The 16,156-nt window shown below is 33.1% G+C and overlaps 1 protein-coding gene across 6 annotated transcripts in view; it reads right to left on the bottom strand.

The window, feature by feature from the left end:
• Positions 1-358: 358 nt before the first annotated feature.
• ST18 (ST18 C2H2C-type zinc finger transcription factor) overlaps positions 359-16,156 on the bottom strand; it is a 326,074-nt gene continuing 310,276 nt past the window's right edge. For 5 of the 6 annotated variants that reach the window (XM_031946404.1, XM_031946407.1, XM_031946406.1 and 2 more), the window contains 3 exons: positions 8,302-8,405; positions 5,297-5,440; positions 359-2,742 (listed from right to left, as the gene is read on the bottom strand). In XM_031946404.1, the coding sequence (XP_031802264.1) occupies positions 2,602-2,742; positions 5,297-5,440; positions 8,302-8,405 (389 nt within the window). In that variant the 3' untranslated portion in view covers positions 359-2,601. The remainder of the gene's footprint in view (positions 2,743-5,296; positions 5,441-8,301; positions 8,406-16,156) is intronic. The other variant, XM_031946408.1, reaches the window with a different exon arrangement.

Genomic DNA, 16,156 nt, shown 5'->3' with positions numbered 1-16,156 from the left:
TCAACTAAGTGACAAAAAATCAGTCAGTCAAACTGGTGGCTTGACCAAATTAACCCTTGTATTCTTTTGAGAAACTATATAACAGGCCACATATTCCGTGCATTTAAAAGGTTACCAATGTTCAGAAAACCACTGCCTTATTGGAAATGCATATTAATCAAATAACATTGTTGAACTATAGACATTCAAATAAAACTTTGAACAAATTGCAGCATATTTCATTATCAATTTTTATTTCCTACCATACACCAAATGTACAGCACAGAACACAATTTTGTTGCTTTGATGTAAGAAATATTAATTGTATGAAGAAACAGTATACAAACTACTCCAAATTAAAAAATGCATACATTGTTGCTTTTTTTTTTTTTTTTTTTTACAAAAGGCCTAATTTACAGTATAGCTCATCAATGGAGTTGAACAGAAAAAAAGTCAGTGCACATTACAAAACACATCAAGTACAAAGGAAACAAATAAATACAAACATACTTCACAAAACATCCTGAGCAAACAATCCAAACACAGATAAATTAACCCGAAGCCAGAGAAAATCATAGTAATAAATACATAGGTTGGTAAGAGATTTCTTTTAAATTAAATAAAATATATAAGAAATTTGTTAAAATATTTAGTAAATTAAATTTCAGTCTCTGTCATGAGTGAACTCATTTTGTATGCATTCAACAAGTACTGTGGAGCAAATATGTTTGCAAGGACAATAATGTTCAAAGCAGATTCTGTTTCGTGTCCCGTGTATATTAGACAGCACATATGGTAGCTTCTTTTTCAAACTGATTTCAAAATAAACACAGCTCCTACCTAAGAACATACATCTTATTTTCACTAAACTTAGATTTGAGGCTTCCAATGAGCCCCCACCCAAAAGTAAAGCCCCACTTAATGCAGAACAATAACCACAGTGCATGAGAGTGGAATTACCTTTGAATATTTCATTTTGTGCAGTTAACAGTAATAATAGTGGCATATATCAAGCCTGTGAATGCCATCACATTCAGTCTAAATAGAAATGAGGCTAATAAAAAATAAACACTTTTGTTGTAGCACAGAAAATTAAGCACACGCCAAGTCCATGTATACATTTACACTGAGGCACATCTGCACATGAGGTGTGTGTGCATACCAAAAAGGCAGTTTAGCTGGTTGTCTATACCTTTTTCTTAAAAAAAATAAATATAAAAAAACTTTTGAAACAATGTTTAATTACTTACAATCCCTGAAATAGACATTGCCTTTGTTATAGCAACTACTAAACTCTGATCCATTCAGAAATTCATAATCCAGGCTAACTAACACACACACACATCCTGGGATGCTTGGGCATATGTATCATAACACTTGCTGCCCCATGGAAAGACTGGCAACAGGTTCATAGTTGTCTTGTTTCCTAAGGATGGGTGAAACCTCTCATTGTGTTGCTATGGTTTGGATTATGAACAGAAAAAAAATTAAAAGAAAAAAAAAACCCAACCGGCAACTAGATTGGAATCAGATTTTTGCCTCTGTTGCTGCATTTTTTTGTCTCTTTTGAGTCAAACCAGTATGCTAAAGGCTATTTCAGGGGAAACTGGTAACTACAAATGTTTCATTTGGATTCTTTTGTATTTACTAAGTACACATCTTCATCAGTCTTGTCTCTTGTATATCTGTTGCACCAACGTGTGATACTAACACCTGCCTGGTCATTAAGCCTTCTTGACTAGGGATAAGAGTTGTCAACTATCTGAGATGACTTTCAAAACAAAATAAAAGAAAATAAAAAGCCCAAGTAGCTATATCATCAAAAGAATTCTTTGAATTTCTTTAAAATATTTCAAATCATGAGAGTACATGTAGACTAAAAACCGCACAGCCACATCAAATGTTTTGCTGATTGCTATGTTTCATTATTGCTAACATGCTGGCTTCCAGCATACTGTGCTTTTAGGAGTGCGAGTTTTCCCACTAGTGGGCAGCATTTCTCTTTTCACTTTTTCCTCCTCTCATCTCATAATGACCTCAAACTATTTTCCAATACAATCATTGAAAAGAAAGCAGTATGCAATGAAAATCAATCTAGACCACAGACCACTCCTTTAGGTAACTGGTTCTTTCATACATTTTTTAATGTTCATTTTTCCATACAAACCCAGCAAGTTATTAAGTTTACAGAGTAACTTTTCAGTCTATTTAAAATCCCATTGGAAAATAAATTAATAAAACACATTTGTAAAAATATGGCAGGCTGTAAAATGCTGTTAAAAGATAAAAAATCTTTGATTAGAAATAAATAAAAAATATAAAAAATAGTCACACACACTTTTTACATATGCTTTACATAAAAAAAGTGCAAAGAAAGGAACAAAAGACATACATAGTAAAATAAATAAAGGATACTAATTGAGTGCATCGCTGTTAACCCAAATAGTCGATCATGTTTTTCTTTCCTTTTTATATCAGCTGGGGGAAAAAAAAAATAGTGCAATGTTGCAATTGAAAATGCAGCACGGCAACCTATACGCCTTAGCAGTACACGAACCCCTAACAGATCCATCTGGAGTTGACTGCTGTTAGTAATTTCTGTTGCCCGGCAGCTCTCACATCCTACACATGGATACCCTTCACTGCCTGTTTGATACTTTCCAGCAGAGCTTTGCATTCCGGGGAATAGTCCCGCTCCAGATTGCTGTACATGTCTGTGAGTGTATTTACATATGCTTCGAAATTCTGCTCACTGATTGGTCCCTAAATGAAGACAAAACATATTATACCAATCACAGAAGCTCAGACTGATTCACAAGGTATGTTAAATAAGGGTAACAGTGAAGCAATAATCTAGGTTAGTGAATGGGAAGTCTAAAGTCACCAGGATTGGCAGAAGCCCAAATTACCATTAGGAAGTTAGGGGAGAGGAAGAGTGATTTGATGTGTGGTGGGACTCATCTGCTTGTTTTATACTGGGGAGTGGGGGGAGCTTAATTGGATTAATGTAACTTGATTGTATGGTAAAGTACATTGTTGGCCAATTTAGAGTAGCAAGATGCAGCTATCTACTGGACTGATTATTCAAAACAAAAAATAGACATGATAAGCATCCTTGAAATAAGCTGCAAAATGACAGGGGAATTCCAACAAAATAGGAAAATTTTGATCTCAGATATACCATTTTTAGAAGCCAAAAATGAGGGTTTATCTTAGAGCAACCAGCTTCTTTAAAAGTAGATGGCTGGGGGCCACAAGAATTAGGTGTCATTCCATCTTTTCTACTAACTAGAGCTAGGTGACAATTGACAATAGTATTTAACCTGTCTTACTTCAGTTTCCCCACATGTTAAATGGGTACACGTACTCTATTTTCCACAGTTTAAGGATTAAATGAGATAACAAGATGTGGAAGTAATTTGAAAGGAAAGATACTACACTATTGTGTGATTTTATTATCATTATTATTATTATCATGTTTTTAAAAAGTAACTTTAACTTTTTCAAAGAAGTAACTTTTAACTGTTGAGATACTGATGATTGTGTACCTAGATAATGTAGATGATATAATTAGTATTTTGTATTAATAAATCTCCAATTTTTGCTTCATTCAATCTTTGGTATTAGTGTATTGGGTTGTTCTTGTTAGAAAATCATTTAACCTCCCTATCCTGTCTGTTTTCTTTACTTAGAAAGTGGAGAGGTGGTGATACTTGTAGAACATTTAAAAAGTCAGAAATGAAATAAACTATGTAGGACCCTTACTACTTTAAGTAAATTATATTGACTGTGAAGTGTGTATAAAAAGAAGGGGGGGAATAAATATCTAAAATAGGATTAGTGGTATAGTTAATAAATGATAGTACAAAAAATTAAAAATCAGGAACTATTTTAAAGATGGCTAGAAATTAAAAATATTTTCTGCATTATATTAACACTTTGCTCTTTGGGGGTGTGAATCAAGGGATATCTTTACTATAGCTGACAAGGATTTTATGTAAAGAGTCTCATCTTAGAATTGGTCAATGAGAGAGCTACATTCTTGATGGGAGTAAATTTGAAGTTGATGTCTTTCTCTTAAATAGTAGAAAAAATTTAAAAAAATTCTTTGATTCCCTAATTAGTTTGTTTTCTATCCTAGACTATTTTAAAGGAGATGGGGAAAAAAACTGGTTTCAGGAAAGGCATTTATACATATACTATTTTAAATGTATATAGACTGTTTTAAATGCACTAAAATATATATCAATGTTAGCTAAATTAATGTCAACACATTAAATATAGACAAATGAAGACATATATATAGAGAGAGAGAGAGAGAGAGAGAGAGAGAGAGAGAGCTTCCTCCCCTCTCCATTTTAACTTCTTTATATTTGATACTGTCCCCAGAATTTTGTAATGATGGACATTCACAGGTTAATTATTTTTCTATAGAGCTTTATAGTTGTTATGTCTGAAATGTTTACTGCAGACATAAGCTTGATTTGGGAGATTGAGAACTCCTTGATAGGTTGAAAAGCTTAAGTACCTGAGTACTTTTATGTGTGATTTATAAATAGAAGAAATGAAAGAGTTTTCTTTTTCCAAATAGCTTTTTTCTCAAACTCCTTTAGGTCAGTGTATAAGATTCTTCTATGTCTGTTTGAGCTAGTTAAATGGAATAGGTCTTAGATCTCCAGTGTGTTTGGTGCTGGAAACAAAAGGATAATATGTTACAAGAAAATTTTCATAGGAAACTGTTTACTTCCTGGCTGCTTGCCAGGCACATTAGCTATGCCTTAGAGAAGTAGTTGTGGTTTGTTTTAAAGTATTCAATTTGAGGACAACAGTCATAGAATTTTGACTTCCTGTTGTGCTTTTTCAGATAGAATTTGTGTTAGAGAATCATTTTCCTTGGATTGGAGTTGTAGAGCTTTTATTATTGAAAGTAGAGCTACTGGCAGTATTGTATTGTGTTCATGTATTTTAATAAAAAAGAAATAATCTCAAACTTCCCTATCATCCCCTGAAATTCAGCTTCACATTTAATGAGACATTCTTTTCCGGCTTGTACATTATATTTTAAAAATTAACTTAACATGATCTCATTTACTGAAGAGGTATTTTTTCTGGTGTCAGAAAACTTTAACCTTGGTAAAATTTATAACAATAGTTATTTATCAAGTTCACACTGAGAGGGACTAATGGTGGGTGAGAAAATTATGAAAATGTGTCAAGTAGCTCTCTGATTACTAAACAGGATTCCCGAAATGCTGCTCAGAGGCAGTCCTATACTTAATTATGAAATGGAAAGCAAAGTTTGGGGGTTTATATTTACCATCTGTGGAAGCTGAATGTCTGCAAGACTGGAGATGAGGGCTTGGCTCAGACCGGCCAGCTCCTTCAACAGGCTCTCATTGTTCTGTTCAATAAGTTTGTTTTCTTCTTCTATAGTTTTTAAATTACTTTCCATAGATGTGATCTAAAATGGAAATAACTTGAGGGAATGAGAAGTTGAAGCTTGAAAGGAACATACAAAGTTTATCTCCAATGAGAAAAAGCATTAGAATGGTGTGTCAAGATATTTATAGAGTTTAGTTACAGATTTAAAAAAAAAAAAACATTGACCATTTGCATCACAATCCTATAGAAGCTCAAGATAGAGCAAGGAAGTCACTTTATTTCTAAACTAACCTGCTGCTGTTGCACAAAAAAATCACATTTAAAAAAATTGAAATTGTCCCCTGCTGTATAGGTGAGCATAATCTTGATTTCAGATGGATCAAATTCCCAATTTTCAAAATGCAGGACAGCAGGGGTTATGAGAAAATTTCAGTTGAGAGGAGGGAGAAAAGCAACTAATTATGTGTTTTTCCGTATTGCTTTTCCTGGTGACCCTTCTGATTTGTTGTAGGTAATGGTGCTAAAAATTCTGGGTGACTTCAATTTGGAAGAAGATATACATACTTGATAAAATAATAATATTAATAGCTAGCATTGATATAGTATTTTAAAGTTACAAATAGAGTCCTCGCCTCAAGAGGTAGCTTCTTCTTGTTGTATGTCCTTCATTCTTGAAGAGGATATGCCATCAGGGAAGTGATGCATGGCATGCAAGTGAATTGGATTTAAGTAAAGGACTGAAAACCTGTCCAAGACCTTGGTTTACAAGGTCTTCAACTGAACTAGCGGTCATTTCCAGTCATCCTGATCTCAAGAGATAGCTAGGTGGTATGGGATAGTAACTGCAAAATGGGGAAAATAATAGCATCTACCTCCCAGAATTGTTGAGAGGATCCAGTAAATAATTATAAAGTGCTTAGACAATGTCATATATAATAGATATTTGATAAATATTTGTTTTCTCCTTGTTTTCTCCTCATAGTAACTATGGGAGGTAGGTGCTATTATCATTTCCATTTTATAGATGAGAAACTGAAGCAAGGAGTAAGTTAAATACCATGTTCAGAGTAACATAGCTATCAAGTATAAGAGATTGGATTCAAACTCTTATCTTCCTAATTCCAGGTCCAATGCTCTATCATGTGCAACCTAACTGCTTTTAGACAGTGGGTTGAATGATAACATGGAATTGAATGTGTAGGAAATCTAAGTGAGAGTCTAAACTGGGAATGATTCTAATTCAACTCAGTTGAAATCAATATTAAACAACTATTACTGACATACAGTGTGATGTAATAGAAAGAGGAAACTTTAAGTCTGGTGACCTGTTCAAAATCTGGTAGGAACATGTATTGATTATTTACTTGTGTTGAGTTTCAATGTCCTCATCTGGAAGATGAGTACTGTATAAATAATACTTTTACTCTACCTGAAAGGAAGCTCTTTTTTAGGAAAGGGACTGTTTTTTTGCTTCAGCATTTTCTCCTAAAATGTCTGGCACACAGTACATGCTTGTTGAATTGAATTGCTTTGCAGTGAATTAGTAAACTTTAAAACACTTTATTATTATTATTGTTATTATTATTATTATTATTTTTGGTAAGAGAATTGTGCAAGGGCCTGAGAAAGATACAAAGTTTGGATAAGACACTATTCCTATTTTCATGGAGCAGAGACTTGAGTTTATTTTTCCCTCCTATATATATCATCTCACAGTCACATGAAGGTTATTTTGGAAAGGAAATTATTTAATAGAAGGAGATATATAGAGACTACATTGAAGGACCAAACAACATCAAGTGATATAGTACATTTATACTTATTAGAGATAATAGGATGAAAAATTTTATTTTAAAATAAAATTATAATATATGTTTATAATTATTTATATTTAGTGTGTATTTTCATAGATAGGAGAAATTGTAGTAAATTGTGGTAAATTTACAAAAAAAAATTATATCAATTGACACCAATGACAAGCCTAATTTTCTTGGTGTTAAGAAATTGATATATACTAATTAGATCATTAAGTTAGGGATGAGTTTTTTTTTAATCATGATTTTCTCTTGAACATATGAAAAACATATGTCTTCCAGAAGTTAGACTGTCAGCATTACTTATTATTACTATCATCATTATTATTATTTTACAAAATCTTGTCTGAATGATCATTATTATATAATTTTAGATATTTATTGTTAAATATTATAAATACATCCATGTGTCATATTTATTTTACTGAATTATAGGATCTAAGAGGGCAAGAATATGTATTTAATCATTGGTTGATGAATAGAAGAATGGATGAATGAAGAAGCCTCCAAGATACCAGATCGATTTCAATAATAATTCACTTGAATACAGTACTTCCTAGTTTAATAATAACCACACACATTTACATATTTTTGTGATCTTTGATATACTTTTGCTCACAATACACCTTTAGGCAAATTGTACAAATATTATCCAATTAGAAATGAAGATTCAAAAAGATTAAATGACACGCATGTGATCAAACAGCTGTTGAGTGTCAGCACCAGGTTGCAAAATCAGGTCTACTCAGACTAAATCTAATGATATACTATTATGGCATAGTTCCTTCCAGCAAACTCATGTTTTAAGTAAGGAAAGCATTATTACTCACTTCTTATAGAGTTAGTTAGGAGGAGAAATAAAGTGATTTACCTCTTTTCATGCTATTTCTTTTAATCAATAATCATACAAGAAAATAAATGCTTTTTTCACTTTTCAAAACATTTGTCTAAAATGGAAATTTTAAATATAGCAGTCAAATCTTTAGTTTACTAACATGCTTATTTTAGTGTTCAGATATTTATATTTTGATCCCTTTGGAGAATATACTAAGTCTCTATGTTAATTCTTGTTAAAAGATGATGATGATGATGATGATGATGATGATGATGATGATGATGATTTTACCTGGGTCTGCAGTTTCATCATGTCTGCTTCAATTTTAAGGTTGGATTCATTCAGTTCCTTTATTTCTTCATCCAAATGCCTAATTTCCTCATCACTCTCTAAACCTGTGAAAGAGGCAGACACAGCAGTAATGTGCACCCATGAAACTATCTGACCATTATAAATCCAGGCCAACCTAAAATACAAGTATTTCCAGTACAAGTTAGAATTTTAATGAGAATTGCCAAGTTTTGATAGAAAAAGCAACACATACATATATCTGGGAAGTGGATAAAAGTGGGCAATATGAGTTGGGTTATGTATTTTTCCTTGTAAGGTGTTTTGTATATTCTCAGACATCTAAAACTGTCAGGGAAAAAAGTATTCTGGTCAATGGAATTTTTTTAGTTTGCTTAATGATTCTATTTATATCTTATAGGATGACTTTTAATTTTTAAATACACTTAACATTGGACCATGATGGACATAATTTAATATTAAAAAATTCCAAAGTCATTTCAGGATCTTGCAGAACCTTAGAAATGTCATTATGAACATCATTTGCTTTCTTATACAACTACAGATATTGGAGACTGAGCTGAATCTTCCCAGACCATAGTATCTTACTCTAATTTTAATTAGCAATACTTATTTAACTCGATTTAATTCTTCCAGGTTATAACTTTTGTTCATCAACAGAGATTTTAAGCATTGATTTAAGGTCCAATTTTTAAAAGCTGCTTTTTAAAAGTAGGTAAATTTGATATGTTTATTCATCAATTTATGTTGTCTTGTTTTCCTCTCCATACCCTATAAGGAGACTGAAAAATTTTGTTTCTCGAAGGAATCTGGTTAATTGAGCTTCTTGGTTCTCTAGAATCTGGATAAATGTAAGCTTACTGCCTCCCTAAGATTAATTTCAGGAAGAGTGAGATATTTTAAGACATGCAGTTCAAGTTCTTTAGCCTGATGTTCAATCCACCTGTCTAAAACTCCCTTTCCTACATGATACATATTATATGTGATGAAACCAGCATTCTCTGTGCTTGTTATCTGTATTCTGGATGTTTAAGTTATGTTTAAAGGTACCATAAAGTAAATGAACAAAATTCCTTGAATTTTTTTTCTTGAAATAGGATAACAGAAAAATAAACAAACAAAACACCAAACTCACAACTTTTGCATGTTAGTAAAAAATTATACAGTATATTGATTACTCATATATTAGAAGGGAAGATGGGAGATACATAAACATGTATCTGGCTAAAAAAGGCATTTGCCATCTGGATAATTATAATGTTATTGGAAATCGAGGGCCATAAGATTTAAGAGAGACATCTAGGAGTGGCCTTCAGCAGGAGTATTTTTTTTCATTTTGGTTGAAATTAGGGATAGCAATGAGATGGGAATCAGAGAGAACAAGGCTAAAAGAGTATTTTTTAAGAACTCAGGCTAACTGTAACAGAAAAATATCATTTAAAAGATTTATCCTTCACAAAAGTACCTCTTTATGGCATGGAGTTTTAGTGACTCATCATTGTCTTTGTGTTAAAATACAAATGCCTTTTTTTTCTTTTGGCATTTAATGCCCTTCCTAATCTGGTTTCAGCTTATTTTTTCAGAATGATGACATTATTCCCTTCATGAACTTTCTCCCTCAATCAAATTTACTTATTTGCTTTTCCCCATTCAATCATATTCCTTCATTAGGAATGTTCCTTTCCCTCTACTCCACTTCTTGGAAACATCAAGACCACCCTCCTCTTCCCCCCCACTGCATGCCAGCTACCTTTAAGATTGAGTTTATGTCCCTTCCTTCAAGAAGCCTTTTAGCACCTCCTCATCCTGTCACTATACATTATTTTGTATGTATCTTGTACTTACTTATCTGTGATCATATTATATTCCTTTAGGAGACTATAAGCTTCTTGAAGGCAAGGAATATCTCCCTTGGTGGTACTATGAATAGAGTGTCAGGTCTGGAATCTGGAAGACTCAAGTTCAAATTTGACTTTAGACATCTACTTGCTGTATCTAATTTTGGCTAGTCTCTTAACTTTTTTTGCCTCAGTTTTCTTATCTGTAAAATGAGAATCATAATAGCAACTCCTTCTTGAGGTTATTTCAAGAATAAAATGTGATAATAATTGTAAAGTGCTTAGTATGAAACCTGACTCATAGTGTATACAAAAGTTAGTTGCAATGATTATTATAATTATCCCCAGCTTTAGTGCAGTGCCAAGCACATAGTGGGTACATAAGAATTGTTGAATGATTGTTGAATGAAGGTGATCCTAGATTCTTGAAGGCTTTGCTAGTAGAACACAACCTACAGTAATTCCTTTTAAGTTGGACAGATTTTGGTTAAGGAGCTAGTGATGAGTTTACTACCTGAATACAAAGAGGTTTTTAACTAAAAATTGTAGACTGAATGATTAACTGTTTTGGTCATCACAATTATGAAAATATGAGGTAAAGAGAGATTTGAAATTTGTTTTAGTGGAAGGAATGCTTGCAATGAAGAAAATGTTTTGAAATATAGAAGAAAGAGAAGAGGATGAATTAGGCTTGGAGTTGAAGAACCATGGGTCAGTTTTTCCTTTTGTTGTTAACATATAGTAGAGTGAGACTTGCATTGAGGCAATTACCTAATATCTCTCCAGAGAGACATGATATCTATGATGCTTAGTTTGGGGTATAGTAAAGTGGTCTGCTAGGTACTTTGAAGTGCATAGTTTGGCACAAATTAGGTTGCTTTTCAATGTCTGTAGATGAGCAAAAATTATAAACCAAGGGGATTAGAGTAAATGAAATCATAGTTGATAATTGATATTAAAGTGAAAGTAGGCATCAATTTAGCTTTAATGGGTTCTATTTAAAACTTGCTTCTTTATAAATTGATATCTTATAAAGATTTCATTTATACTGATATTTTAATTGAGTTCTATCTCCAAATGCATCCCAGTATACAAATTGGACCTAGTAATTCTCCTTTCCCACTGATTGGAGACTAAAATACAAATACCAGGAGGCTTTGACATTCAAGGCACTCCAGAATTTGACACTGACTTACCTTTTCTCAATACCACTCACTTTCACATAATTAATAATGATAATGATGATAATGAGGGGCAGTGTAGCATCATAGATAGAGAGCTGGCCTGGGAGGCTTTAAACTCTTCCTCTGACACTTTCTGACAGTGTGCCTTTGGGCAAGTAATTTAATTTTTCAGTTATCTAGGGAATTTAGTGATTACAGCATGTAGAAAGCTGTTTTGTGGATTAATGGAGGGAGATTCTTTGGTGAGAATTCTAATGAAAATCACAGATTTTCCCTCTGCAAATATTACTAATAATAGCTCACATTTATATATAAAACACATAGAAAGCATTTATAATTTTAATAGAACATCTTATTTGATCCTTACAACAGCCCTGTGCAATAGATCCTATTTTTATCTACTATATATATATTCTGGTCCAATTGGATTTCCTCCTCTTTCCTGATTTTCTGTACTTTCTAACTTCTATGCACATGTATAGGCATCCCACAAATACAAGTCCTTCCCACAAGCTAAATAAGTCAGACATTGCTATTTTAGAAAGTCCAGGATGGGACATGACTTGAAGACAACAAATGTGGAAAAAAAAAAAACCTGATGTTGTTAGTTGGCAAGAAATTCAGTAAGTCATTAAGTATGAAATAATGCTTGTTAGAAAAAGTACAATATCAGATTGTACTATGGTAATATTGTATGCAGATCAGTACTTGAACACTTCAACCATTACTTTGATGTGTCAATCTATGATCTCATGGGTGAGGATACTCCCTCCACTTATACATATCACAATCTGCCTTCTCTTCCCCTGTGATTGTTGTCTCTGTCCTTTCATAAAATTCTCAGAATTTACACAATATACCAGATGCTTTACAGTTCTAAGGTATCATTAGATCTGTCCATTTATTTCCCCTCACCTTTGTTTTGTGAGCAGCCCTTTTCTGCTTATACATTTTAGGATTGCATTATGATAAAACTGAAAGAGTGCTGGACTTATGATTTAGAGGATCTGGTTCCAAACCTGTTTCTGTCATTTGCTATATCTTGGGCAAATAACAGCCTTATTTATTGTCAGTGTCTTCATCTGTATATGTGTAATAAAGGTTTTGGACTAGGTGATCTTTAAAGTTTTTTTTTTTTTTGGAGGGGAGCTAGATATCATAGTGAATGCTGACTCTGGAGTTCAAACCTAAGTTCAAACCATTCTCAGACACTTAATAGTGGTATGACTCTGGGCAAGTCACTTGACCCTATTTGCCTCAGTTTCCTCATTTATAAAATGAGCTAGAAAAGGAAAGGGCAAATCACTTTAGTATTTTTGCCAAGAAAATTCCAAATAGGGTCATGAAGAGTCAGACACAAGTAAATAACATCCTTTTAAGGTTTAAACATATCATCCTATGCCATTTATGCCAGTTCTAAAATTTACTTCCCAATGGCAACATATTAAAATCTACTGACACCCATCATTAATCTTTCTTTTGTCCTATGGGCCATCTGAAATTCTGATCTTTCTGAGAGTATGGTATTCCATGATTCATAGTCATAATGTACAAATCAAGGCTGGTTATGATTTTATAGGGTGACTAGGTGGTGTAGTGGGTAGAGTGTTTGTCCCAGAGTCAGGAGAACCTGAGTTTAAATTCAGCTTCAGACATTTACTAGTTATGTGGCCAAGTCATTTAACGTATTTGCCTCAGTTTCTTCAAATGTAAGATGGAAACTCTGAAGGAACTGGAAAACCATTCTATATCTTTGCCAAGGAAGCCACATAAATGGAGTTATGAACTTAGCCACTTAACAACAACAATAATTGTACTGTACTCTGTACTGTTAAACTATATTTGGAGTAAGTCTGAGAAAGGCTTGGTGGCAACTCTGTTTCTTTTTAGCACTTTCTGACAGTAGAAGGTACCTGGCTCCAATATTACTAGCTCATCATCCCCTATTCAGATCTGGAGAAACAAGTATAGAAATCTAGACTCAGGCCCTTCCTTTAGTCCCAGATGCAGTACTACCCATTCCTTCCCCTACCACTAATATTATTGTCTCTCTCTTTTCCACCAACACTCAAGATCTCTTCTATTTTGATGTTTACTTGATGAAAACTTTCTACTCTATTCCAACCATAGTGGCTGTTATATATATATATTTTTTTTGTTAACAGACATGTCTGACTCTTCATAAACCCTTCTGAAGTTTTTTTGGCAAAGATACTGCAAGGGTTTGCCATTTCCCTCTCCAGCTCATTTTAAAGATGAGGAAACTGGGGTAAACAGGGTTAGATGACTTGCCCAGGATCACACAATAAGTGTCTGAGGCCAGATTTGAATTAAGAAAGTTATGTAAGTCTTCTTGACTCTAGGCCCAGAACTTTATTCACTGTACCACCTAATTGTCCCAATTATATACTATTCCCCAGGAAAGAAGTCTCTTTTTTCAGTTTTTTTCCCCATGAAGTTTAGTATCTGAAACTCTGTCTACCAAACTTTTTTAGTATCTTTGTAAAAAAAAACAAACAAAACAAACAAAAAAAACCCATCCAAATGGAACCACAAAGTGTCAAACATGACTGAAATGACTAAACAACAATATCTGATAGAATTTTGGGGAGGAGGTAGTTGGGTAGTCCAGTAGTTAGAGCATTGATAAGGTTGGAAATCAAGAAAACTCAACTTCATGAATTCAAATCTGGCCTAACACACTTAACTGGATGTGTATGGCTCTGAAAAAATCAATTTACCCTGTTTGATTCAATTCCTCATCTATAAAATGAGTTGGAGAAATGACAAACCATTCTGATATCTTTTATAAGAAAACCCCAAATGGGGAGTTGGACACTGTTGAGTAGCATGTAAACAACAATAATAATTGTAAAGGGTTTGGCAAATCTGAGATTCCGTCTCATGATCCTGAGAGAGATCCAGAAGAACTATGTAGATTACCTTGAACAAATCATTTAAACTCTCAGTTTTCTCAATTATTCAATGAAGAGTTTGGACAAAATGATTTCCAAAAATTCTCTAGTCCTAAATCTTATGATTTTATGAAAATTATTGTCAACCCTTTGTTTAATTTCTAATTGTAGTTTAGAGCATAGTATAGGCACAGTTAAAATAAATTGTCAGGGTCAAAATCTTTTAATTTCTCTTCTCAATTTATTATAAATGTGAACTCAATGAATATATCCAAATAAAGAGGCAGATAGGGTGGTTTAGAGAGCTGAAGTCCAGGATGCTGGACTTCAAATCCCACCTTAGACACTTACCACCTGTGTGACTCTGGGTAAATAACTCAAGCTGCGAATTTGTAAAACTTGGATAATAATAGCACCTCCCCTCCCAGGGTTTGTTAGGATAAAATGATATGACACTGTAAAAGTGCATTGCAAAAATTAACTGTTGTTTTTGTTATTATATATTTTTAAAAGAATGCAGTTCATTCTTCCTTTCTAAGGCTATCAGGGTTAAGTGGCCCAGGGACATATAGTTAGTAAGCATCAAATGTCTGGGATCAGATTTGAACTCTGGTCCCCCTGACTCCAGGGCCAGTGCTCTAACTACTGCACCACCTAGCTTTCCCAGAGTTTTTAATTTTCAAACTTTTTTAACTCTTGGTAATCAGAGTTATAATTTTCCTCTTAAATTTTATCTTTTTCAAGATTCATGCCTCATAGTTTATATATTCTGGGACTCAGTGAACAATTTATTATCTATCCATCTATATTTATCATGATTTATAGAATTTTATTTCAGCTTCCATGTTTCCGAAGTAAAGTCTTCAACTTTTCATTTGTCTTCATGTATTAGTCCTCTACACTGTTGATAATTTAAATTATCGCTCTCTGAAATTCCTAACTTGGGCAAGACCAGACTTTTAAGAATGTATGTGGCTTACATTGCTCAATATAGAGATAGTATACTCTTGGAAATATGTGGTAAAATTTAAAACACAGTGAGTTTTTGAATGTAGGAACCTTCAAAAGTAACCTTTTGAAGTTGCTTTTCTGAAAGATAGTAATCAAATAAATCACCATGTACTACTTAAAGTAGCATTAGCTCTGATTTACAAGTAGCTAGTATAAATGGAGATCATTGGGCTTGGCATCAGGAAACATGGATTTAAATCCTGATTTGCACTTTTCAATGGTTTTCCAACCTTATTACCAAACTGAAAACTGATTTGCTTGAAGTTTACTAATTATGTGACCCACAGTGAGTTATTTCATGATGTTGAGCCTGTTTCCCTTTGTGTAAAATACATTTGACATTTCTTAAACTTTTTATCCTCATAGCATTGTTGTGAATAAAGTTTTTTAGAAACACCAAAGTACTTTTCAAATATGTATTAATTTTTATTAATTATAAGTAGGGAGAATCTAGTAGTTACTATATCTAGTACTAGAAATATCAGACAGCATTTTTCCTTCTAGAGTCAATGAATTAATATCATACCAAGAAACTTATGACAGGGGTAGTTAGTCAGCTTATAAAATAACAATGTTTTCTGACTCAGAACTTCCATTGAGCTAGATTTACTATCTAATAGAATAGCATTTGACTTTTATCATGGCAATGAGCATTATTTAGAAACAAAATACTGTAATAATAGCCTAAAATTGGCTTGTTAGGAAAGAGGTGAGATTTATTAAATATAAGATCTATGGTTTTCATTTTTTAAATACCATTTAGGAAAAAAAAAATGCCTTAAATAGCTAGTTTGTTGGACAATGTTTTACTGGAAGAGCCATCTAATGATATGATTTAGTGCTCATGTGATAAGTGGCTTGTGAGTCCAGAAGGAAGAAATAGAGCTGA

This window comes from Sarcophilus harrisii, chromosome 1 (genome assembly GCF_902635505.1).
Source record: "Sarcophilus harrisii chromosome 1, mSarHar1.11, whole genome shotgun sequence".
Lineage (NCBI taxonomy): Eukaryota > Metazoa > Chordata > Mammalia > Dasyuromorphia > Dasyuridae > Sarcophilus > Sarcophilus harrisii.
This window is presented reverse-complemented; position numbering and strand designations above follow the sequence as displayed.